Here is a 26,766-nt window from a genome sequence, read left to right as displayed (position 1 = left end):
CTTGTGCAATATATTTTTCAATTGTTTACAGAACAAACTATTATGTTTAGAAATGTGTTAAATAAAAATGATGCAAACAGAAATTGGGGGGAAGATATTTTAGTTAGAAAAATATTTTAGTTTTCAACTGTAAATAATTTATGCATTGGTCAATCTTACTGATAGACACATCATATATTAAGCCAGTGACTGAGTTTAAGTTTTTTTTGTAGGGATGCTAAAACAAAATAAAATTAAATGTCTTTTTTATGAGGGTGTATATTGTTAACTAAAAGAGTAAGGACTTTTTTATTGATTTTTAAAAAAGGCTAAAATAAAATAAAATATAAATATTTGCTTAAAAATGTAGCTAATTTTTATATTATTTGTTGAGATATGCAAAAGCTATGTTACATAACACTAAATAAAATTACTGTAAATAAAAAGTAAAGCTGAACTAAAAGTAAAACCTGAAAATATTTCAAAATAAATAAATAAATTGAATTGAAAAAAAAGAAGCAAAAAAAATCACATAAAAGAGTTACTAAGAAAGCTGTAAACAATTCTAATGGATAAAATAACTTTGAATAATATAAACAGAGACTAAAAGTAACATTTTTAAGGAAATTAATCTTAAATAATATTTCAAAATAATCTAAAATGCATAAAAATGAAAATAGCAGATAATAAAAGTACTAAAAATATAAGGTAAAGAAATATTACATGTGAACATATAAATTTTTAACTTTCTTAGCTTATACTCTTCACATTTAATTTTGAAACCATATTATTAATATTTAATATTATTAATATTATTCTTATCTTTTAATACATGTGCATTTTATTGTTCCTTTTTGGTGTAGAATTTATTATATACTATATATATTATTGTATATATAAATATATATATTATTTTTGTTAGTTCATCTCTGTTATTTACTTTTTTGTTTATCCTTTTTATTATTAGTATTATTGTTGGCATAATTATTATGAATATTATTTTTATTTACCAACCTCCTGTATTGTTGTGCTCTGTTTATTACATGTCTTTTTGTTATGCTCAATGTGGTATGCTGATCGTCTACATTCATTCATTTATTAATTAATTTTTCTTCGGCTTAGTCCCTTTATTCATCAGGGGTCTCCACAGCGGAATGAACCGCCAACTATTCCATCATATGTTTTACACAGCGGATACCCTTACCCTCGGGTCTTATGAACGTGATTTGCCTGTATATTTCAGACATGCTCAGTTCACGCAGCGAGTGAAGGCTCACTTGGAGGAGAACGGAGGACTGGAAGACGGCATGCAAACTGGTCAGAAAGAAAACACATCTTTGTTTTTTTATTGTGGAATATTAAGTGTCTGAGGTGAGCTTTTTGTAACAGGAAAGCTCATATGTGTGTATTTGTGCGTCATCAGATGATTCTCACAGCATCGATGCAGTAAGAAAAGCCTGCAAAGACGTGGGATCTGTCAGTGACATCATCTTTGAGATGCGTTTCAACCCCAATGTCTTTTCTCCAGGTCAGGAAAAGCTCCAAAAACACATTACTAGCTCTGTTCCTTAATTGTCCTTGTTGTACGCTGTATATTTAAGCAGGATTCCTGGAAATGATAAAATTTAAGTGAATATGAATATGCTTGGGTCATAATTTGCATATTATTTAAGTATGAATGCATGAGATTGTCATTGTTGGGTGAGTTACTTAAAAAAAAAAAGAAAGTAATTAATTGCTTATTGCTAATTAGATTTAAATTGTATTTAGTTTAAGGTTTATTTGAATTATTGCAGAAATTACATCTGTATACATCAATGCAAAATACAAAACAAAAGCTAAATAAAATTAAACCTAAGTACAAAGTTACACAAATAATCATGCAAAAACATAATTTTTACATCATACACAACCAGCACCTGCACATTAACCTCTTAAAGCAGATGTCTCAAATGCAAGTTGGCGGGGGGCCATATCAGTGACTGACAATTCATAGGAGGGCCGTTTAACCATTCAAGCACAAGAAAAAAGTGGAAACCTGATGTAATTGATGCACTCAGACATACTTCCCCAGAGTATATGCAGTCAAATCTTTGGTCTCACTTTATATTAAGTGGCCTTAACTAATAAGTACTTACACAGGAGTTAATAGTTTGTTACAATGTACTTATTGTGTAAATACATGTATTTACTATGTACTTATGTAAGTACATCTGTATTTAATTTTTGTAATTACATTTGTAAATACACTGTTGACCATCCCTTACACCTTAATCCATCCTTAAACCTACCCATACCACCAAACCTGTTCATAACCCAACCTCTATCCCAACTAAAAGCACCACAAGTGTTCTCAAATACATTATAAACACAGGAAGTACATTGTATTTATTTTTTAATGTAAGTACATAGTAGTTAAGGCCACTTAATATAAAGTGGGACCAAATCTTTTTGTTTCTAATTGTACATATTGAAGGGGTAGTTTAAAATGTTATGAAAATACTACAATTCGAGGGGTAGCACAACTACTACTCTATTGAACAATGTAGAAAAAGGCGTCGCAGCTTCAAAGGTCTATCGGAGTAAACTACTGACTTAATTATTATTATTTTTTATTTATTTGTCTTATATTTAATTTGTTTATTAGAGTTCATTCCGATTGACAATTGAAGCTGACAAAATGTGCTACCCCTGTTTTTACACTCTTCTTTAAGTAGGAAGTTCATTCTGAAAGACATTTGAAGCTGACAAGATGTGCTAATCCTGTTTTTTTTTTAGCTGAAAAATGACAGATTGAGCTAATGGTCGCACATTCTGAGGAGGTAGCACAGATTGTCAGAACACCAGCAGTTTTAAGACCCCTGTCTTAAAGTCATGTTTCATTTTGGGGTTTCGTCTGGATTTTGCCTATACCTAAATTCAAAAGCTTTCCAAATCCACATGCAGAGGTGTAAAAGGTTTAGTATTATTTTAAAGAAAACCTATTGAATTTTTATAAAACACTGTTGAAAGTGATTAAAATAATTGTGTATATGTTGTATGTGTTATAATAAACCCCTCCAAAAAAAAATAGGAACTTTTTTTTGTAAAATCAAATTTGAAAGTTTACCTTTTAGGTTCTGTGTGGTCTGGGTTATTGTAACAAATGTAGGTGGTTCCTGCACGTCATATGAAAAACTCAAAATGTCTTTATCATAATCTATGCAAAAGTTATTTTATTCCAACTGATGAGAGAACATCCGTACTGGCCCAATAAGTGGTTATGTTTACTAATACGGTACCGGGTACATAGAGTTTAGAAGGTTAAAGATTAAAGATAGAAAAGATTTAATATACTCAATAAGGAATTTAATTTCTTGACTCGATACTACATTAAATATAACTATAAATCTCAATGCATAGACAATAAAAATTGTACCATTTAAATTAATTATATGTAAGTTAAAAAAGGCCTTCAGCTTTTATTTAAAATTAATATTAAAGCATTTTACAAACAAAAATAATTTTGTAAGCAAACAGAATTACGCTGAAAAAAACAAGAGAAAAATTAAATTATTTGTATGAAAACGTGAAATATTTCAAAGCAATTACACACCCTATATTGTCAACCCAAGCTCATTCTGAAAACGTAGCCCCGCGGACGTTTCTGGAGACCGCGATTTACGTGGCCGGAGCTACGTATGGCTGCATTTAATTTTTCGAAGCGAACACTACGTGACGCCGCTCCTATTCGCGCTCGCTGGCTGACAGCTCACCTCCATGTGGAGGGCTTTCCCGCTGCAACCAGTTTGTCCGATTAGCTCGTCGTGAACGTCGGCGGAGCGGAGACCCGGTGGGGAGTCGACCGCGACGTCCAGGTTCGAGTCCTTGGAAGAGCGGTTCAAGAAACCAGGTAGGACAAAAACAGAATCCAAAAAATAAAGCCAACGAGTTCATAACAGGGCGAGAATGTGGTGAAATCCGAAAACGCGGTCAAAATCAGACAAAGGCTTTTCTTTTTCTGGACGGCTTTTGTAAATCATTGCTTGGGTTTAGGGAAGGAGGAGGAGGAGGGTGGGCTTAGTCAATCATTCAGTTAGTCGGACAGACGATCGATCGACAGCGGCCTCTGGCAGCTTTACGCGCGTTTGCGCTCGCGAGAGGCATTCGAGATGCGAAAAAAGCACGCACAGCAGCCTCTTGCAGATTCGCGAAAACAAAAACTAGACAAATACGTACCTCCCAGGACGTATTTCGCAGTCTCCAAAAACGCCCACGGGGCTACGTTTCAAGAAATAAGCCTGGGTTGCATATTGTCATTGACTTATTTCCTAATTCATTATTTCTTATGCATATGCAGCTGTCTGACAATTGTAACCTTCTTTAGTTGAAATACAGGGTTATTCTATATATATATATATATATATATATATTAATATAGATATATTTACATAAAAAATATTTATATATATTTACTTCTCTTTGTTGGTTATTAGAGGAGTATAGTTTATTATTTTGCATAATAAAAAGCAAGTACATTAAAAGTTACTAATTAAATTGCCTAAAAATGAACTGTAATCCTATACTTTTTCTGTAGATAAGTAATTTACATACTTTTTGCAACTAATTACACCCAAAACTCTTCATAATGTTTTCAGAGACTGGTTTTATTATATGTAGGAGACTGTATGCTTTTGAAAGCTGATCTGTGACTGCTGAAAGTGCTGGTCATGTAGCTAAATTGATCAGAGCTAGGGCCATTATATGCATCTTGAACAGATTTTACTCTTCCTTGCTGCTAAACGCAAGAGGTAGAGATTAATTTTCAGCATTAAATATTGTTTTCTCTCTCTTTCGTCTGGTAGGTGTGCAGTTTCCCAGCTCTGAAAGTGACTCTGTGGAGCTGCAGAAGAAATTATTGAAGGAAGCGGCGTCTTTCATCATTCACAACCAGATACCAGCATTTGTGAGTGATTTTTGGGTTTTTAAACACTAAGTCAGCAAGGTTGTATAAGATTGATCACGTCACATATGATTTATATAAATCAACCTAAGAATTCTCATGTAAAGTCATTTATTTTGCTAATATTTGAAGCAGCACAACACTGCATAATAGTAATAAGAAATAATTATTGATCATGGGGCAGCAGTGGCTCTGTGTTTAGAACTGTCGCCTCAGAACAAGAAGGTCTCTGGTTCGAGTCCCAGCTGGGTCAGTTGGCATTTCTGTGTGGAGTTTGCATGTTCTCCCTGTGTGTGTGTGGGTTTCCTCCGGGTGCTCCGGTTTCCCACACAGTCCAAACACATGCGCTATAGCCGATTTAAATAAACTGAATTGGCCGTAGTGTATGAGTGAGTGTGTGAACACGAGAGTGAATAGGTGTTTCCCAGTACTGGGTTGCAGCTAGAAGGGTTTCCGCTGTGTAAAACATATGCTGGAATTGTTGGTGGTTCATTCCGCTGTGGTGACCCCTGATAGATAAGGGATTAAGCCGAAGGAAAATGAATGATTCTTGATCACCAAATCTTCATAGAATGATTTCTGAAGGATCATTAAGACGCTGAAGACTGGAGTATTGATGCTGAAAATTCAGCTATGCATCATGGGAATAAATTAACATTGTTTTGGTTTTGTAGTGTTTTTTTTTTATCAAATAAAGGCGGCAAATAGGTGGTTTAAATCAGTGGTTCCCAACCTGGGGTCCGCGCCCCCCTAAGGGGGGCGCCAGAGTTCACAGGGGGGGCGCGGGAGAGGATAAGTATTGAGGTAGAAAAAGGCATAAAAATGCTCCACTATTATAAAGGACTTTGCAATTAATCGAAAATCCGATTTAGATTTCGGTTTCAAACGATTATAAAAAGGCATTAATCGAGATTAATGGTTATTGCATCATATTTTGCCACGTTCCAGTTGTACACGTGTTGCTCTTAAAAGCGCGAAAGAGCTTATGTGTGTGTGCAGCACGATCACGCAGTCAGAAGCATGCGGCCGGTCAGCATTCACTCTCATTCACACACTGAGACGAGCAGAGGAGCGCAGACACCTAAAGTCATCTTAACGTGAGCGCTTTAATGGTCAAATAGGTGTCAAAACGCGGTGTTTAGTGATTATTTACATTAACACTCATTTGTGTAATAAACAAACGAGTTGAGGATCAAAAGACGTGAAAGAGAAACCATTAAAGAGACAGTGCGCTATAATCCTTCTGCCGGCTGTTTTTATCATTATTAAACAAACACAACGAGAAAACCCTCGCTGGTCTTGACTGAAGGACTGCTGTAGGTAAAGTGTTTTTGTTACAGTGAAGATGCTTAAAGCACAGTTTGTTTCATATTTTTATTTTATTCTATTGTATTTATCTCTCTTTCCTTTGCAGGGTGGAAAATAACTGTATGTATACAGTTGAAGTCAGAATTATTAGCCCTCTTGAATATTAGCAAACCTTTTCCTGCCCAATTTCTGTTTCATGGAATGAATATTTTATTAACTTATTTCTGAACATAATAGTTTTGATATCTCATTTCTAATTACTGAGATTTCTTTTTGTCTTTGCTATAATGACAGCACATAATATTTTACTAGATATTTTTCAAAATACAAGCATTTAGATTAAAGTGCAGTTCAAAGGCTTAATTAGAGTAATAAGGCAAGTCATTATAACGGGAGTTTATTCTGCAGACAATCAAAAATATATATTGCTTAAGGGGGCTAATAATATTGACCTTAAATTGGTTTCAAAATATTTAAACCTTTCTTTATTCAAGCTAAAATAAAACAAATAGAAGAAAAAATATTATAGGAAATGCTGTTAAATTTCCTTTCTCTGTTAAACATAATTTGGGAAATATTTATAAAAAAAAAAAAAAATCTCAGGAGCGCTAATAATTTTGACTTTAACTGGCAATGGTTTTGAATAATCGTGATTACAATTATGACCAAAATAATCGTGATTATGATTTTTCCCAAAATCGAGTAGCCCTACTATTATATATGTATTTTTAAGTACCAAAAAAAAAAATATCTAAACACATACTTAAAATTCCAACATAATAGTGAAAATAATTAAAATAAATAACTTTAAATAATTATTTAAATTTTGCTCACTCGCGCAATCTGCTTGTCAACGTGTCGTAAAGGCAAAATCAAAACAAAAATGGCAGACAAACGTAAATGCAGTGATTCTTCAGAGGCGAAGAAAAAGATTAGACAGTATGACAAAGCCTACCTAGATTTTAGTTTTATTGAAGGCCAAGACAAGTTAAAACTGATTAATTAATATTTTCTATACATATTACTATATATTAATATTACACAAACACACACACACACACACACACACACATATATATATATATATATATATATATATATATATATATATATATATATATATATATATATATATATATATATATATATATATATATATATATATATACACACAGTACATATGTGTGTGCGTGCGTGTGTATTTATATGGTGGGGGGGCTCCAATGTTTGTATATGTTCATGGGGGGGGCCCCAAAGAAAAAGGTTTAAATGATCTTACATCCGAGCAAAAGAGCTAAATGAATCAGTTTTGGTAATAAATGTTGCATGTGCTTCTTCAAAAAATTATGTTTTTTTTTTAATAATGTGTAATTTTTAATTATTATTCCCTTACTCTGTTTTTAGTTTTATTGTTTTCCTTTACAAATATCAAAATATTTTAAATCAAAATACTCTTGCTTGAGAAGCAAATGAACGCTTGAAGTGTTAAATTAATGAAGAAATAATTATTCACATTAAACGCGTCAGATTTTAAATTAGGCGAAGCAGTGGCACAGTATTTAGTGCTGTCGCCTCACAGCAAGAAGTTCGCTGGGTCGCTGGTTCGAGCCTCGGCTCAGTTGGCGTTTCTGTGTGGAGTTTGCATGTTCTCCTTGCATTCGTGTGGGTTTCCACCGGGTACTCCAGTTTCCCCCACAGTCCAAAGTCATGCGGTACAGGTGAACTGGGTAGGCTAAATTGTCCTTAGTGTATGAGTGTGTGTGTGAATGAGTGTGTGGATGTTTCCCAGAGATGGGTTGCGGCTGGAAGGGCATCCGCTACATAAAAACTTACTGGATAAGTTGGCGGTTCATTCCGCTGTGGCCACCCCGGATTAATAAAGGGACTAAGCCGACAAAAAAATGAATGAATGAATGAAGATTTTAAATTAAGCTTTGAATTTTGTCATGAATTAGCTGCTTGTTTTAATCATAAACTTACTTCATGATACATTCTTCAGGAAACAACAGTTAATGTCATTGGGCTTTTTAAAGTCTAGTAAAGATATTTGCATTGGAAATGTGCCAGATATGATTGAAGGAACCCTAAATGTTATGTCTATACTCCACCTTTATAGTTACAATTATTATTTTGAAATATTTTTATCCAAAACGACTCACAAATGAGGGATTTAACCAGTGATTTATTAAAATGTGCAAACTAATTATAGGAAAAACAGTTTCAGAAATTGTTTAGGAAAGAAAATACAAGCCAGAATATTGTTTTTTTCCCCCCAAGTATGAAGTTGTTTTTTTGTTTTGGGTTTTAAGTGTTGTTAGCACAATTCATTGTAATTGATACGATAATTTTAAGTTTGCTGAACAAACAAGATCCTGTTTCTGTTTATTTTTCTGAAATTGATATATTTGTTGAGTGGTGTGATGAAAACTTTTTAAAAGTAAATACAAAAAAAAAAAAAACTAAGGAAATAATCTTTGATCCCAAGTGTGTTGTCGAGCACTTACCAGTGTTTGTACATAATCAAGAAATCAGTCAGATACTGTCATACAAGTATTTAGGAATTCAAATAGACGTAAACACAAAAACTGGATCTGTAAAAATCTTCACCAAAGACTGTATTTTCTACGAAGGTTATGGTTTTATGGTGTTAATAAGAAAATTATGTACTTATTTTATCAAGCTGTGTTTGAAAGTGTTATCAGTTTCACTTTCCTTTATTTATGTCATTCAAATCATCACAATAGAATTGTAATGCAGAACGAAATTACGTTGCAACAGACCCAACAAGAACATAAAAAAACATCACTATAAAAACACTATAAAATCCTAACATGATAAATAAGCTTTTATAATTCCATAGAAATATAAAAAATATAATTATATAAGATATAACCCATTTTTAAAAAATCTCTGAAGAGAAAAACGTAATACTTAAATACCTATTTCACCATTTGTTGTAATATTAACAATTTATGCTAGTTTAACAAATTTATTTATTTTTAACACTAGCTTTCAACAATGCTTAAGAAATGGTATTATTTAAAAGTCTTATAATGACAGGATAAAAACGAAACCGCACTGATTTGCTCCTCAGACTTCTGTAACGCCTGCCTGATGGCATGAGTGAGAGCAGGCTATGACCAGGGTGGGTTGGATCCCCTAAAATGTTATTTGCCCTAGACAGACAACGGCGTTGGTAAAGTTCCTCGATAGATGTCATTTTGACTCCAACAGACCCTTTCAGCTGACTTTATGATCCTCTTAATGGTGCATGTAGGTATGGTCTATGTTACAACCTTTTTTTGATGTTAGTCTAGGGTAAAAGTAATAACATTTACAAGGTGTGGTACCTTTACAAGATGATGGGTGAAAACAAAAGACACAATCAACAAAACTGCCAACAAAAGTGATTTAATGTACAAAAAGTGAAATCAGAATAATGCCCAAATATATATACAATCAGAAAAATATTTACAATAATAAAGTAACAAATTAAACAAAGTATCAAACAAAATTAGGTCAACTCAAGAGTAAGGGGACGCTAGTGAAGCCAAATCAAAGAAATAAATATAACAAAACAATTCTAACTCATAAGCAAACCCCTTACCTCGCTAGAAACATGAAAAGAAAAAGAAAAGAAAAATCTTCAGCGCCGAGCACCGTAAACTTACCTATTCTGAACTAAAAACAAAACAAATACATAAGTGGTATTCACTTTCTTACTTGGTGTTTTAAACAATGGATTGACTACGTGTATGTAAGATGGAAGTCGTACGACATCTTCCCTGTCCGCCTTACTCTGAGGACAAAGTCAACTTTCAATGATCTGTTTTGGGTTTGGGCAGGTAAGAGTTGTGCCAACGTAACAAACAAACAATCTATAAATGTACAGAAATCACAAAGTCGTTCAAAAATGGGCAGAAAATATACTACATAATATTATCCAAACGAAAGTTAAGCAAAATTAACGAATAACAAAATCATGTTGGCATAAATACACAAAAACGGGATCAAAGGAAAAGTGCGCTGTCATCCGCTCTCCCTGGCGTCCTTATATGTGACAGCGCCACGTCACCCAATGATGAGTGACTGGTCTCCTGACCAATCAGATTCCGCAAAGGCGGACCTAAAGGATATGACAGGTAGAGATGGGGAGAGAGAAAGAGAGGGAGAGAGAAAAAGAGAGAGAGACAAGACGCAAAAACTCCACCAATATACGGCAACCGTTACAGTCTATCTACAAGGTATGGCAATCTTTCTGTAAATCTGAAATCAAAATTTTTGAATATTATCAGAACTGCTACAAAACTAATAGGATCTGAAACTTTTACTAGTATACAAACACCCTACGAGCAACGCACTCTGAATGAAGCGAAAAGAATTTTAAGTAACCCATCTCATGTACTTTTTCCATTTTACAATCTTTTACCTTCTGGAAGAAGATACAGAACTTTCCGCTGGAAGCGAAACAGACTTAAGAACTCTTATTTAGTGTCAATTAGACTGTTGAACACTGATCAAAAATGTATGTAATTCTTTTGCATGTTGGCTTATTTTTAATTGTCATTGTGTCAGAAGTGCTGTGTGAGTCCACAGAAAATTTGTCCTTGAGGAACAATAAAGTATACAACAAACAATTCATTGTGTTCCTCACTATATGTTTACATATTGTGATGGTATTAACTAGTCCTGGGCAAAAAGTTCACATGATTAATCGCATCCAAAATAAGTGTTTGTTTTGAGATAATATATTTGTGTACTGTGTATATTTACTACAGTATGTATATATAAATACACACATGCATGCATATTTTTGAGAAAATGTTTATTTATATTTAGAAATAAAACATATATGTATATGATACAAATTATATATAAATGCAGATATCTATGTAGCAAAAGGTTTTTGTATAGTTTTGTTTATAAGAATGTGTGTGTATCACATATACATAATAAATATGTAAAATACACACACTTTCCCAGTACTGGGTTGTGGCTGGAAGGGCATCCGCTGCGTAAAACATATGCTGGAATAGTTGGCGGTTCATTCCGAAAATACACACACAAATATTACATCCAAACAAACTTTTATTTTGGATCTGATTAATCTTTGCCCAGCACTAGTATTAACTTAAACCTCAAAAGGATCTTTAAAAAAAATCATATCTACCTTTATAATACTATAAGAAACGCTGTTCAAGAACAGAAATCTGACCATCCACATACATTTTTGCAATCAATTCTTTCAAAAACCCCTAAAGTATCATCATGCATTTTCAGATGAACGACTGCATTCAAAGCTCTGATGTGCCGATGGATGGAGCATCATTACGGCAAGCCCTCCATCAGAAAGGCATAAACCTCCGTTATCTGGGTCACCTGATCTCCTCCATCAGCCAATCAGATTTCAAACATCAGCTGAGACACATCAAGGTAAGAAAACCATTGTGGATTTGAATGATGATTGAATTCAGATGTGGTACTAATCATCTTTTACTGTCTTATTCAGAGACTGGCGTTTGCAGAAATTGTGGTGCGCTGTGCACAGCGGTTCTTCAGTGGATACATTCAGGTATGTCAAATCATGTTTATTTTTCGACTCTTTTTGTTTCTTTCCTTTTCTTCTATTCCTCGCGTTCTTTTTCTGTTTTTTATTTTTATTTTTTCCTTTCCCTCTCTTTCCTCTTCTACTTACTACTACTATTATTATTATTATTATTTATTATTATTATTATTATTATTACTTGTCCTCTCCCTGATTTCCCAACCTCCCCTCCCCTTCCCCCCGTCCCTTTTATCATTAATGGTATTACTTTTACTTTTGTTATCATTATTATTATTACTGTTCTGACCTGTCGTCCTGTTATCTTTTCATTATCATTACTATAAGTATTAATACGATTATCATTATTAAGGTTGCAGTAGTTGTTGTTGTTGTAGTAGTTGTAGTAGTAGTCATTGTAGTAGTATCGATCGTAATTGTGATTTATTGAAGTAGTAGTTCCTGTAGTAGTTGATGTCGTTGGTATAGTGGTAGCAGAAGTAGTAAAGGTGTCGTTGTAGCAGTAGTAGTAGTAGTCGTTGTTGGTGTAGTTGTAGTAGTCATTGTAGTAGTATCGATCGGAATTGTGATTATTGAAGTATTAGTTCCTGTAGTAGTTGATGAAGTTGGTATAGTGGTAGCAGAAGTAGTAAAAGTGTCGTTGTAGCAGTAGCAATCGTTGTTGTAGTAGTACCAGTAGTAGATGTCGTTGATGTAGATGTTGTAGTAGCAGTGATTGCGGTAGTAGTAGTAGTAGTAGATGTTGTATTAGTTGTAGCAAACGCAGTAGTGGTAGTCACTGTTGTGGTAGTATCAGCAGTAGTAGACATTATAGTAGTAATAGTTGTGGTTGTGACTGTAGTAGCAGCAATAGTAGTTGTAATATAAGTAACTTTCTGTAGTAGTAGTTGGTGTAGTACTTGTGATTTATTATCATTGTCAGTTATTATTACTGTTGTCCTTTCTTTCTTTTTACTGTCATTATTACTATCATACTGTACATTACTAAGCATTGTTGTTACTCCCTAACTCTGACTGGTTTCTTTTTTATCTGTTTTACTTATATCTGCGATACTCAATTCATTTATTGGCTGATATTGTTCCTAATGTATGTAATCTGACCTTTCCACCAAGTTACCTTTACATGGACACACACACACCTAACAGTACCTGACTATATTGTTTTTGTTTTGTTTTTTATTGTTGTTTTGTTATGGTTTTTTGTTGATGTTTTTTTGTATTTGTATGATCCCAATTTATGTACCTTTTTGCATATTCTAATAAAAAAAAAATCATGTTTATTTTTTATACAAAACGCATTGTTTCAATGATAGATATATATTAAAGTCAGAATTATTAGCCCCCCAAATATTTAAAACATTAAATGACGCCTTTAATTTAGAGATAAAACCTAGCGTTGAGTTAGCTATCTTTGGTGTACCAGAGCACAATATATTGTTGACAAACAAGGGAAACAATTAATTCGCCTTCGCTACTTTTTTAGCAAGGAGATTAATACTACTTGAGTGGAAATCAGCAGCTTCACCTAAAGCTTCAATGTGGATGTGTGATCTGATTTGATATCTGAAATTACAGAAAGTTAAGTATTTAATGAAGGGATTTGTCCAAAAAATTTATGAGACATGGCAACCTATGATCACATATTTTGAAAAAAGGAAGACTCTTTCCTTTAACTGATTTATATAAACAAATCTGTGCAAACAGGTTTAATTGTGATCACCCATACGGTTTAGTTTGATATTTATGTAAAAGACCACTATAAATATTACAGAATATGAATTTGTATTATCATGTACTGTAGGTAATTATTTATTTGAATTATTTTTTAAGTTTATTTATTTATTCTTTATTAATTTACTATTATTATTATTTTATTATTTTTATTTATTTATTTACTATTATTATGAATTTTTACAATTTTGCTATACTTTTATCTATTCCTGTTGTAACTGTATTTTAATTTCAATTGTTTGCTAATTCATTTCGGCGACAATGTTAAAAAAAATGGGGGGGGGGGGGGGGGGGGAAATTACAACCTTAAATGTACTAAATGTTTTGTTAAAGCTTGAGAAAATAATCACAAATAAATGTTAAAAAATAAAATAAAAATGATTAGCCCCCCCTAACAGTGCAAGGAAGTTTTCACAGCATGTCTGATAATTTAATTTCTTCTGGAGTAAGTATTATTTATTTTATTTCAGCTAGAATAAAAACCGGTAAAATTATTAGCCCCCTTAAGCTAGATTTTTTTCGATAGTCCACAGAACAAATATATATGTATATGTATATACATACACGTATATGTGTATATATATATATATATATATATATATATATATATATATATATATATATATATATATATATGTGTGTGTGTGTGTATATATGTGTATATATATATATATATATATATATATATATATATATATATATATATATATATATTATACAATAACTTGCCTAATTATCCAAACTTTCCTAATTAACCTAGTTAAGCCTTTAAATGCCAGTTTAAGCTGTATAGAAGTGTCTTGAAAAATATATAGTCAGATATTATTTACTGTCATCATGACAAAGATAAAATAAATCAGTTATTAGAAATGAGTTATTAAAACTATTATGTTTAGGAATGTGCTGAAAAAATCTGCTCTCCGTTAAACACAAATTGGGGGAAAAAAATAAACAAACAGTGGGGCTTATAATTCTGACTGTTTGTGTATGTATATGTAACCTGTATCTATTATGTTGTTCAGGGAGTAGAGACATCAAACTTGTCAGCAGCTGTCAGTCATTTCCTCTGCTGCTTATTGGTGCCACACTTCAGTTCAGCCTCCAATGGGGAAGAGTCTAAGAAGCGCTCCAGGAGGCGTGGCCGTGGAGGGGCCGGGGCTACAGACAGCGCTGCATGGAACGCCCTCAGTGGGAATGAACTGTGGAGTCTGATCTGTCAGGACGCGCAAGAAACATACAGACTTAAAGAAGGGTTAGGGTGAGTTAAGATCATGACCAAACTTTTAGATGCATTCATTACAGCGTTTTCATGAAGTCTTATTTTTGCAGATCAAATGTGGACCATCTAGTTGAGCAGTACGGACTCCAGAAGATGTCCTTGTTGAGAGAGATGTGCTTGAAGACTGGGATTCAGGTATTGCATTGAGTTAGGCACGGGGTAAATTTGAAAGAGCATGCTGGAAAGTTTTTAGTTTGGACCACAAATAATTTGAATGAATCGAAACCTTGAGAGTGTTACGACTTCATGATGTTAGACTAGGGACTGAAGTAAGTAACATTTACATTCTGACAGTTTTGTGTAATATGGGAGAAGAAGAACCATGCATCAAGCAAAATACTGCCAAAAAGAGAATAATTTATTATACAAAAATTTACAATAAACAGAAAATAGTAATAATAAAGAATAATAATATAGATAACAACAATAAACACAAAAGGTAAATTATATATAATTTATAATGACAAAATAACCCAAAACAATAAATCCCGCAGGGGAAGAGGACAAAAGGGGTGCTAAAAGAAAATAAAATAACAAAACCAAAAATCAACTCAGTATAATCCTCTTACCTTTAAATATTCAAAAGTAAGTTTTCGGCATTTACATGCCCTAACTTTCCTACTCTAAACTTAACCAAATAGAAAAATACAAAGCCAGCGCTCACTCCTAAACCTGGTGTTTTCCCTAGTTGATGTAAGGATGTACGTCACGTGACATCTACCTCTCCAAATCCCCCTGGGGAAAACAACGAATATCAGCAAATAATCTTAAATGAAGTATAAAAAAGAAAATGAATGAAAATAATATAGGTGAACATAGATTAATTTTTTAAAATCTAGATTAATCTCGGAATTAATGTAGATTGAAATGGCTCATTTGAATACTGCAGAAGGCATTCAGAATATGTGTGCTACCCAAATAATAAGTCTTTTAGAATGGGTTTTCAAGCCAGGTGGCGCATTAGACCAGGGGCTCATCTCCTGTTTCCAAGATGCATCACAAACTGCTTGAGAAACTGTTCTACTGTGATAATTGGTGATGAAAATAAATGATGTTCAATAAGATGTACTTGTGTTTACTCACTGTTTATTCAGTTAAACATGAATTTTGCACTGTAGGCCTATATAAGCTCCAAACAGCAATTTTTGATCACCTTAACTCGACCAAAGTCATAACTATCACAGAAATGGAATTAAGACATGTGGAGCATGCAGATATTAGTGGCATTATTGAAGTAAACAACGCAATCAAACTATTACCGTCATGTAGGACTTTTCGCCATCGCGAAATGCGTTAGTTTTTTTCTTTTTTTTTTTCTTTCCATTTGGCGTGCATTAGTAAATTCCATTACACTCTTACTATTCCTTATTCCTTATTTGCGTCTAATACCTGTTTGTCATGAGGACATGAATAAAATGTTCATGAATTAAAGTGAAACTGCTGAACTCAAAGTCAGGCATCCTGCTGATTTGATTCAGGAGGGCACTTTTTTGTCAGGCGGATCACCGGTCAGGTATACATCCGCACTTAAATATCAAGGTGAAAGTCATCATAGCTTGCTCAGAATAGACCCAGCTCCCAACCCAACTTTGAGAATAGATTAACATTGATATTTTTTTTTTTTGCCCGATAAGAGTCTCGCGTTAACGCCGATAACAGCCCACCACTAGAAAATAAACAAGATGGCAATAACAACTTTGGCAAAGCAATATTAAGTACCAAAAAACAAAAGTAATAACGGGAGGCAGATAAAAACAGGAACGCAAAAGCCTCTGTCCGGCGTCCCACTCGTTGTCTTTTTAAAAACCTGGCGACCACTCAGATTGGCCGCAGAAGCTGCCACATCACCGAAGATAATGATGATTGACTGATCCTACAGCCAATAGCAATCTGAAGGGGGTTGAACCTGTAAAACCGAAAGAGAGAACAGGTGTGCGTGTGTGCAAGAGAGAAGGAGAGAGCGAAAGAGAGAGACACACAGGGAAAATTCCCGGAGCGTAACAAGAGTAATCATTTTGCTAGGGCACTATGGAATTTAATCAGATTTGGGTAAAAACCAATTGATTTTATTTCTCTGAAAGCATATGAGAGTTTCCCTGGCTGTATTTGTGATCATTTTCTTGCTGAAATGTTCACCCTGGTTTCATCTTCATCCTCCTGCTAATAGAGGAAGTTGAACTGATGCAGCATATATTCATTACTCAGAGGAAGGGCAGAGGGTTGCTGAAGAACTACTGAGATATTTCAGCTGCTGTCTGGGCTTTCACTGCCTTTCTACACCTCCCTTTCTTCATGTGTTCAATACTTTTTCCCTGCGTCATTTCAATTTATTACACATAACTTCATTTTTAAACTAATCAGATTTGTTTTCTTTGCATATATGGATTTCGTTGGTTGTTATAAACATCTAGTGAACATTTCAAGTCAACAGCACCTTTAGAAATATGTTTTCTGAGAAAAATGGTGACATGTTCACTACTTATTTTCCCCACTGAACTTCTTTTTCAGCTTTAAATTTTGTTTCTATTCTTATTTTCCCCCAACCTTATTTTCATTTTCTCCAACTCGAGCAGGAATATCAAAAATATGAAGCAACATAACTGTGATAATTTTAATAAGAAGCAACATTAATGTTAATTAATAAAATCAGCAAATTAGAATAATTTCTGAAGTGACACTGAAGACCGAATTCAGCGTTGCATCTCGGAAATAAATTACATTTTTAAATATATTCATGTAGAAAGCTTACATCATTTAAAAATCACAATATCATCTTTTTATTTTTATGTATAATCAAATAAAGGCAGCCTAGGTGAGCAAGAGTGCTGAGACATGCCATTATACCACCTGAAGAGCACTTTGAAAATGATTTTTTCAGTCAATGTCAGCAGGAAACTCTTTCTCATTGCTGTGTTTTGTGAACGTCCCGCAGCTTCGTCTCAGAGAATATGCCTTTGACAGTCGTAACAAAGCTCCCATCTCTCCTGATGATGTGCTCAATGTTCTTCCTGTCGTCAAACACATCACGATGACAACCAGCGACGCCACGCGGATGTTCATGGCAGCCCAAAACAGCCTTCAGAAAGGTATTCATCGACCAATATGATAGTATTAAATGCTTTTTCTATGATAGTTGCTTGAAGCTTTTATTGTGAAATACAATATTATAAGGTTCTTCCCGTAGGTTTGCTGGAGAAGGCGTACGAGCAGCTGAAAGAAGCGTCGTATCTCTTCAGTCGTGTGTGTGATGATCTTCATCCTGAAGCCTGTCACTGTCTCAGTCTGCTGGCAAAAGTTGCCTATGTTCAGGGTCATCCTGCTGAGGTGTGTTATGTGCACTATGTAGGGTGTGTCTTCCTACCCAGTGTGTCCAAAAGCACAAATAGCCCAAGGGTTAGAGTACTAAAGGGTTACTAAACCTTACTAAGGGGTTTAAATACAGTTGTGTGTGAATACAACCAGCTTCTAATGATTAAAATGTACAAATAAATTTCTTTTTCAATCACACTTGATAAAAACAGTCTGCAGAAACACTGTGATTGACAATCTCCCTTCGTACAAGTCATCAGAGGGGAAAAGCTCCGCCCATCTCTCCCTCATTAGCATAGAACATTAGTCTTGCTTCTGAATCTGCCAATATGCTGACACACAGGCATTCGTAGATCGGCCCTCTTTTAAAAAAAGAGCACACTCTCATTTGAATTTAAAGCGACAGTCACCAAATTGCCACAATTAGGATCAAAAGGGTGAAAACCAGAGAGTTATATAACATTATCTGTGTGGTATTTTGAGCTGAAACCTCACACACACACACACACACACACACACACTAGAGACATCAGAGACTTATTTTACGTCTTGTAAAAAGAGACAATAGGATACTTTTAAACAAGCTAATATTTAGTGACTACAATTCATACTTTTTGATAGCAATATATAAAAAATGTATACGTCAAAGTTTGAATGTCAATTAAAAAAATCGAAATACTCCTTTCTATATACATGATACAGAAGATTGGGGTAATGATGTTGGAAATTCAGCTTTGAATCGCAGGAGGAAATTACATTTGAAGCATATTTGCTTAATAACGACTATTTTAAATTATATTATCATTTCAGAATATAAAAAGATGTATAGTCAAATAAGTGAAACCTTGATTAGCAGAAGAGACTTCAAAATATTAAATCTTAATGATTCTAAACTTTTGATTGGTACTTGTAAGTGTTTATACAGTGTTATACAGTGTAAGTGTTTATACATTTTATAATGAATGCAATATTTAAAAATTAACAATATTATTATTTTATTTATGGATAATTTAGGATTTTTTTTTTTTTTTTTTTTTTGCACATCGATGGGTTTGCTCTTTAGTGTTTGGACTTTCAGCAGCGAAAATTAAACCACACTGTACTGAACTAAACTGACTGACAGTTTCAATTTACTAGAACTTTTATGTTAAGCTGCTTTGACACAATCTACATTGTAAAAGCGCTCTAGAAATAAAGATGAATTGAACTGAATTGAATTGAGTGAATTGTCAGTTTAAAAACAAGCACTATATGATTTAAGACTAAATCTACTTTTCAAAACATTAAAACAATTGCTTTATTTAGATTGGATAAAGAAAATTATTTGCATTTATACATTTTATAATGAATGCAATATTTAAAAATAAACAATATTAAATCTTTATATTTATGAAGGGATTAAAAAAAAAACTAGTATGTGTTGCATTTTTATAAGTCCACATTTAATTCAAAAATTATAATGCATGCCAGCATTTAGTTTATAAGGAGTATTGCTCGAGTATTGTTTCTCATAAGATTGCGATGATGAAAATGTTTTGCATATAAGTAAGCCGAAGGCAAAATGGTCTTACTTTATTGAATTATGCACTCACAACAAACCTATTGGTCAATCTATTAGTACATCACTGTTTTCCATGTCTGTCCTATAATCTCTTGTAGGCTCGAAGTGTTCAGCTGAGGGTCGTGATCATCAGTGAAAGAGTTCTGGGCTTCGATCATCCCAACACCATTCAGCAATACGTGAGTCTCAATCAACAAATGCATGCTCATCTCCTTCATCATCTAAGTCCTTCATAGTTCTCAAACAGTACTTTTAAAGGCTTTTAATCACCTTTTATCTGTAGAATCAGTCATTTGTATAGCTTGGGGGCTTATCCACATCAATTTGGAGTCCCTCAAGACTCTATTCCTAGCCCAATGCTGTTTTTCTTGTATATGCTCCCATTATGGTTCATCCTCAAGAAATATAGCATTTTGTTTGGCGGCTTTGTAAATGACACTCAAATTGACCTGCTATTGAAACAGAAACATAATATTTTTATAGCCTTATTAGCTGCTATTGATCTGGGCTCTTTGCTTCTCAATATTAGTGGATTAATTAACCCAAAACTGTTAGCTACAGTATAAGCTACCAAAACAAAACATCCTCAAACAACCAACTTTTTTCCTGCTTTTTAAAATCTTTTATTTTCTAGCTTATTCATTTTATTTTATTTATTTTCTTGACATTTTTCTTTGTAATAGGGGTTTGGATTGGAATTTTAAACTTAACAACTCAATAATACAGTAAGCTAAGGTTTGTTTAATGTATTTCTTTCGGTTTCCAGGTGTTATTAGCCGTATATCTGTATGCCGGTGGTGAAGCGGCTCTGGCTCAGCGATGTCTTTATCGAGCCAAAGTCCTCCTGCTGACGATTCATGGAGGAGATCATCCGTACACTGCAGTCATTGATGTAAACATCAGCAAATGTCATCTCATTATTGTAATCTCATACTGAAATACTGGTCTTACTGCTGACGCTTGTGTGTTTTCCTCTGTCAGGCTTCTCTGGGATTGATGCTTCAGGGAGAGCAGTCATTACAGTTTCTCCAGAACGCACTGAAGATCAGCCAGTCCTTCAGAGGAGACGCAGATCTCACAACTGCTCTCATGTAAGACACCGAACACCATTTAATCAGGAGTCAGAAAGAAATAGAGATGTGTTGTGACTTCTAAAGTGGCAGTGCAAGCACTGGTTATGTTTCAAAATAGAAAATCCAAAATATGAGTATAATGCACCTTATTTTAACCTCCTAGGGCTGGAGTGGCCACATGTGTGGACGGCACATTTTAGCTCTTAAGTGGCTATTAAAAATACTTTGAACGTTTTTTATTTTGTAACAGACATACAGTGTCATCCTGCAACTGTTTTGAAGCATATGAAATATCCCAAACCCTATTTTTAACTGTCCAAAATGGGGGAAAAATGTTGTTTTTACTCTCTGATTGTCAAAGCAAGTTCAAAAGAAATTCTATGTTATATATTAGGGATGTAACGGTATTGTAATACCGCGTCATACCGCAATATTAATTTTTTTCGATATTACCGAAGTCGCATGACTCGGTAAAACTATAGGTCTTCTGAGAAAATTTGCTCAGGCGAATGAAGCGAACGGGAGGTAGCGAAAACTACAATTCCCATCAGCCCATGCTTGACCATCATCCCTTGCGGTCTGTTGTCGCTACAGATCCAGTAATGCGGAAATGGAGTGTGCTGCTAGAAGCGGGGAGGAAAAAGAGCTGGAAAACTCTAAAGCGGGTGTTGTCGCGGCGCGCGTACTGAATAGCGGTGTTGTCGCGCGAGTTCTTATCAGCTGTTTTGCCGCGCGCGTACTGAATAGCGGTGTTGTCGCGCGAGTTCTTATCAGCTGAGTTGTCGCGCGCGTACTGAATAGCGGTGTTGTCAGCACACTGTTCAGATTGATGCAGACATGAGATCTCTATCTTACTCATGGTTTGTCCTCTCAAGTGGGGGAAAGACAATGCACAACGTTACCCACTGCTGTCAACCTGGGCCAAGTCATATCTCTCTTGTCCCAGAAACCTCAGTCCCAAATGAGAGGGTTTTTTTTCTGTTGCAGGGGACATTGTAAATGCCCAGAGATACCAGCTTTTACCAGATTATATTTATATGATAATTTTCCTTTAAACCCCTCTCTATCTAAGTGAGTGAGTGATTAAATGTTGAATGTGATGAGTTTTCAACACTACTAAATTGAAACTTAATTTTTTTACATGGTTTAATAATTTTTTGTTATTAAAATTGAAGTTCCTGTTTCAAAGCTTACAGATAGATGGCTAATTTGTATGTCATTGACACTTTTGACACTTTTTTGGAGTATTTTCATAAGTTTTATTTTTTCCTGTAAATGATTTAATAAATACCGTACCGTGACATTCATACCGAGGTATTACCGTACCGTGAAATTCTGATACCGTTACATACCTATTATATATGCATTAAAAACAGTCAGGAAAAAGTGTTTTATGTAAATTGGGACCACGAAGCCACATATAGGTGAAGTCAGAATTATTAGCCCCCCTAAATTATTAGAGCCCCTGTTTATTTTTTTCCCTATTTCTGTGTAATGGAGGGAAGATTGTTTCAGCACATTTCTAAGCATAATAGTTTTAAAAACCTATTTCTAATAACAGATTTATTTTATCTTTGCCATGATGACAGTGAATAATATTTTACTAGATATTTTTCAAGACACTTCTATACAGCTTAAAGTGACATTTAAAGGCTTAACTAGGTTAACTAGGCAGGTTAGAGTAATTTGGCCAGTTATTGTATAACGATGGTTTGTTATAAAGATTATCGAAAAAAAATAGCTTAAAGGGGCTAATAATTTTGTCCCAAAAATGGTTTTTAAAAAATTAATAACTGCTTTTATTCTAGCCGAAATATAACAAATAAGACTTTCTCCTGAAGAAAAACCATTATCCGACATACTGTCAAAATTTCCTTGCTCTGTTAAAAATCATTTGGGAAATATTTAAAAAAAAGAAGAAAAAAATCAAAAGGGGGCTAATATTCTCACTTCAACTGTATGTAGATTTGTGGACATCATTTTTTTTCTAAAAGTATGTCATATCAAACGATGATACTTAGATTTTTATTCTAATTAGGTTCCAATGAGTCCAAATAGCAAAGAGAAATTAAAAATGCATGTAAAAAACACCTTGGGCCTTAAATGTTAATTAAATAAATGTTTATGTCTCACATACAAGGCTATACCACAATGCATTGCAATGTGCACAGTGAAAAGAATAATTAAAGTTTGACAAAGTATGACTCAAAACTAAAGGCATCGACAAAAAAAGTTACTTTTTTACTCACTGACATTTACTTTCACATTTAATTCTAAAACTATAATGCATCAAGTTGTGTTTAAATTCCAGCTGACATTAGAATATTTAATATTTAGAATAGTAAATATTATTTAGAAGATGTAAATACAAATTATTTGATATAGAAGAACATATATTAGTCATTTCAAATGCATATATATATATATATATATATATATATATATATATATATATATATATATATTTATTATTATTATTATTATTTGCCATTTTATGCTTGGCTTTTGGTATTAAAATAGCAATAGACATGACAATAAATATATATATATATATATATATATATATATATATATATATATATATATATATATATATATATATATATATATATATATATTTTTTTTTTTTTTTTTTTTTTTTTTTTTTTTTTGCTATTTTATGCATGGGTTTTACATATATATATATATATATATATATATATATATATATATATATATATATATATATATATATACATACATACATACACACACAAACACACACACACATATATATATATATATATATATATATATATATATATATATATATATTTATTTATTTATTTTTATTTATTTTTTTGCCATTTTATGCATGGCTTTTGGTATTAATATAGCAATAGACATGACAATAAATAAATATATATATATATATATATACATACACACACACACACACATATATATATATATATATATATATATATGTGTGTGTGTGTGTGTGTATGTATATATTTATATATTATATTTATATATAAATATAATATTTACTTTTGTCAGGTAGTGTATTGTGCAGCTCTAATTTGAAGCAGGAGTTGTGTTTAAAGTATTTTGGGTTTGTTTTTCAGTCACCACCTGCTGGCTCAGAGACTGTGTGTGTCTGGCGACTACAGACAAAGCATGAACCACGAGAAAGAGGCTCACAGCATCTTCCAGAACAAGGTCCACATTTAAGCCCCAGTGCTGAATTTCTGCTTTTAAAAACATGCCGGTGTTCTGACTGTGTTTGTGTACCGAGACAGTGCGGTGAAGATCATCCTCAAACTAAATGCAGCTCAGACTTCCTGAGGAACATCACCCAGCAGGCCGTGCGTGTGGAGCGCTCCATCCGACAGGGAGGAGCAGAGGCATCCGAAACACCGCCAGAGGTACAAATGAGGGCAAAATGATTAGCCCTCCTATGCAATATTTTCCTATACAGTATTTCCTATAATATTTTCCCTTTTTATTTGTTTTGTTTTGGATAGAATACAAGCATTTTTAAACCATTAAAACCAATATTATTAGCCCCAATACGCTATTTTTTTCGTGTAGAAATGTGTTGAAAGAAATCTTTCCATTAAACAGAAATTGGAGAAAAATATATACAGGAGGTCTATTTATTCTGATTTAAACAGTAAATTCAGCTGCAAAATAATCTTCATTAGAGCCGACGTATGGAGACTTGCTCATTTTAACATGTGCTTTATTTCTGTTCTGTCTGCAGGGTTTGTTTCCTTCTCAGGACACGACGCTGGAGCAGCTCGCTCTGGTCAACGGCATACTCAAGACTTCATACAGGTGAATGCACACTTTTAGGATTACTTGTGAGATTCCTGTCAAAATAATTGCATTTACAGAAAATTATATAAATGAAGAGTTTTCAAAAACAGATCAATATTTTTTTTTTTGCAATTGAACTCTTCAATACTGTATGTATACAATACATACAATCAATACAATGTAAAACATAATATCTGAAAATGGCTAAAATCAGTTTTTGCAAATCCAGTAAACTCTTCATCCATTTATTTATTTATTTATTTAGCACAATACATCGTCACTTTATAAAAACACAAGTTTGCACTAAGAAAATAATTTACAACATATTTGTAGCATATTAAAATCCTAAGTGTTTTCAAAATCCAAACAATTTATAAATATACAGTGGAAGTCAGAATTATTAGCCGCCCTTTAATTTTTTTTCTTTTTGAATTATTTCCCAAATGATGTTTAACAGAGCAAGGACATTTTCACAGTTTGTCTGATAATATTTTTTCTTCTGGAGAAAGGCTTATTTGTTTTGTTCCGGCTAGAATAAAAGCAGTTTAAAATTTTTATGAACCATTTTAAGGTTAATATTATTAGGCCCTTTAGGCTTATTTTTTTCTCGATATTCTACAGAACAAACCATCGTTATACAATAAATTGCCTAATTACCCTAACCTGCCTAGTTAACCTAATTAACCTAGTTAAGCCTTTAAATGTCACTTTAAGCTGTACAGAAGTGTCTTGAAAAATATCTAGTCAAAAATTATTTACTGTCATCATGGCAAAGATAAAAGAAATCAGTTATTAGAAATGACTAGTTATTAGTTATTGAAACTATCATGATTAGAAATGTGTCGAAAAATATCTTCTCTCCGTTAAACAGAAATTGGGAAAAAATAATAATAATATTATAATTCATACACACACACACACACACACATATATATATATATATATATATATACAGTGTTCAGCATATATAAGTACACTCCTCACAAGTCTTACATTTATATTTTTAATAGGAAGCTAAACACCATAATGTTTGTGCATATACATTAGATTAGTCACAACTGAAGCCAAATCTGGATCCAACAAAATAACTTGCAACTAACGGTCCAAAAACTCATGCAGCCAAATATATATGTTACAGAAAAATCTTAAATACAAATTTAAAGAAGAGGAAAAAACAAGAGAAGCAAAATCTTGAAAAATGTATTTGAAATTTTGTAGGTTGTGATTTATTATTATTATTTTTTTATTATTTTTATTTTTTGCAATGTTTTGCATTAATTTAATTTATTATCTTTCAGTTTCTAAATATGTTTGGTGACTAAAATATTATTTTAATAAAAATATCTGTTCAATAAATCTGTTTGGTTTAAATGCACCGAAATACATAGCCTATATTCACTGAGAAATGGAGAAAAATATTCATTTTCAAAATGGGCTGTACTCAATTATGCTGAGCACTGTAAATATTTATTATAGCTGTAGAAAAAAATTAAGCGACCACTTTCTCAATTTCTGTTAGTTTTTTAGGATTTATAGTTATGTTAATGTTAGGTAAAATGTCATTTTTGTTTTATTCGGTACACTTGCTGACATTTCTTCCAAATTATATAAACATTTTTAAAGCATTTTTGGTGCCATGTTTCAGACATTTGAATTATTCTTGGACAACACGAATTCAGTATTTGGTGGATTTTTATGACAATATATGTAATTCTGACTAAATGGCTCTATATTATTCTATACTAAATGGCTAATATATAATACCGTGATGTAATTTAAAACTTTAAATAAAATCTCTACTCATCAGTGGTGATTAATAGAGTTGAGCTATAGCATAAATTATATAGTAGTTAATTATTAAACGTCCCGTGAAAATTTAAATAACATTTTTTTAGATGTTAGTATCAGTATGTTATCTATAAGCAGATATAAACATCCAAAAACTTGCAGTTTGTCACGTCTGCCTAAATAGATCGACTATATTTTCACCTCATACTTCAGTTTCTCATCAAATCTTGACCAATCAAATGCTCTCTAGTGTCTGACATGCCCCGCCCCTTTCAAAACATTTCTCATTTGCTTTTCATTTGATCTCTGATAAAACCTAAATGCTATTGGCTGTTTTAATAAAGAGGAGGAGCTATGTTATGTCCCACCCTCATCATGTTTCAGTTGAGATTACGTCAAAAACGTTGAATAAAAATGGCCATTACAAAGCAC

General features: G+C 33.1%; 2 protein-coding genes across 4 annotated transcripts in view; one reads left to right on the top strand and one right to left on the bottom strand.

Moving 5' to 3' along the window:
• si:ch211-166a6.5 overlaps window positions 1–26,766 on the top strand; it is a 60,990-nt gene that overhangs the window by 33,461 nt on the left and 763 nt on the right. For both annotated transcript variants that reach the window (XM_087264090.1, XM_087264091.1), the window contains exons 12-26: window positions 1,223–1,296; window positions 1,403–1,507; window positions 4,824–4,924; window positions 11,510–11,662; window positions 11,739–11,801; window positions 14,546–14,781; window positions 14,853–14,937; window positions 17,735–17,888; window positions 17,987–18,126; window positions 19,771–19,851; window positions 20,439–20,564; window positions 20,654–20,763; window positions 23,853–23,946; window positions 24,027–24,152; window positions 24,491–24,564. In XM_087264090.1, coding sequence (XP_087120216.1) covers window positions 1,223–1,296; window positions 1,403–1,507; window positions 4,824–4,924; window positions 11,510–11,662; window positions 11,739–11,801; window positions 14,546–14,781; window positions 14,853–14,937; window positions 17,735–17,888; window positions 17,987–18,126; window positions 19,771–19,851; window positions 20,439–20,564; window positions 20,654–20,763; window positions 23,853–23,946; window positions 24,027–24,152; window positions 24,491–24,564 — 1,722 coding nt within the window. The remainder of the gene's footprint in view (window positions 1–1,222; window positions 1,297–1,402; window positions 1,508–4,823; window positions 4,925–11,509; window positions 11,663–11,738; window positions 11,802–14,545; window positions 14,782–14,852; window positions 14,938–17,734; window positions 17,889–17,986; window positions 18,127–19,770; window positions 19,852–20,438; window positions 20,565–20,653; window positions 20,764–23,852; window positions 23,947–24,026; window positions 24,153–24,490; window positions 24,565–26,766) is intronic.
• Window positions 24,369–26,766, bottom strand: part of srrd (SRR1 domain containing) — a 14,553-nt gene continuing 12,155 nt past the window's right edge. The window contains exon 8 of one of the 2 annotated variants that reach the window (XM_087263888.1): window positions 24,369–24,599. The gene's annotated coding sequence lies outside the window, so the exon portion shown is untranslated. The remainder of the gene's footprint in view (window positions 24,600–26,766) is intronic. The other variant, XM_087263886.1, reaches the window with a different exon arrangement.

This window comes from Danio rerio, chromosome 8 (genome assembly GCF_052040795.2).
Source record: "Danio rerio strain M-AB ecotype USA chromosome 8, GRCz13ab, whole genome shotgun sequence".
In the NCBI taxonomy this organism is placed as follows: Eukaryota; Metazoa; Chordata; class Actinopteri; order Cypriniformes; family Danionidae; genus Danio; species Danio rerio.
Note: the sequence above shows the minus strand (reverse complement) of the source record. Positions and strands in the feature narration are given on the sequence as shown.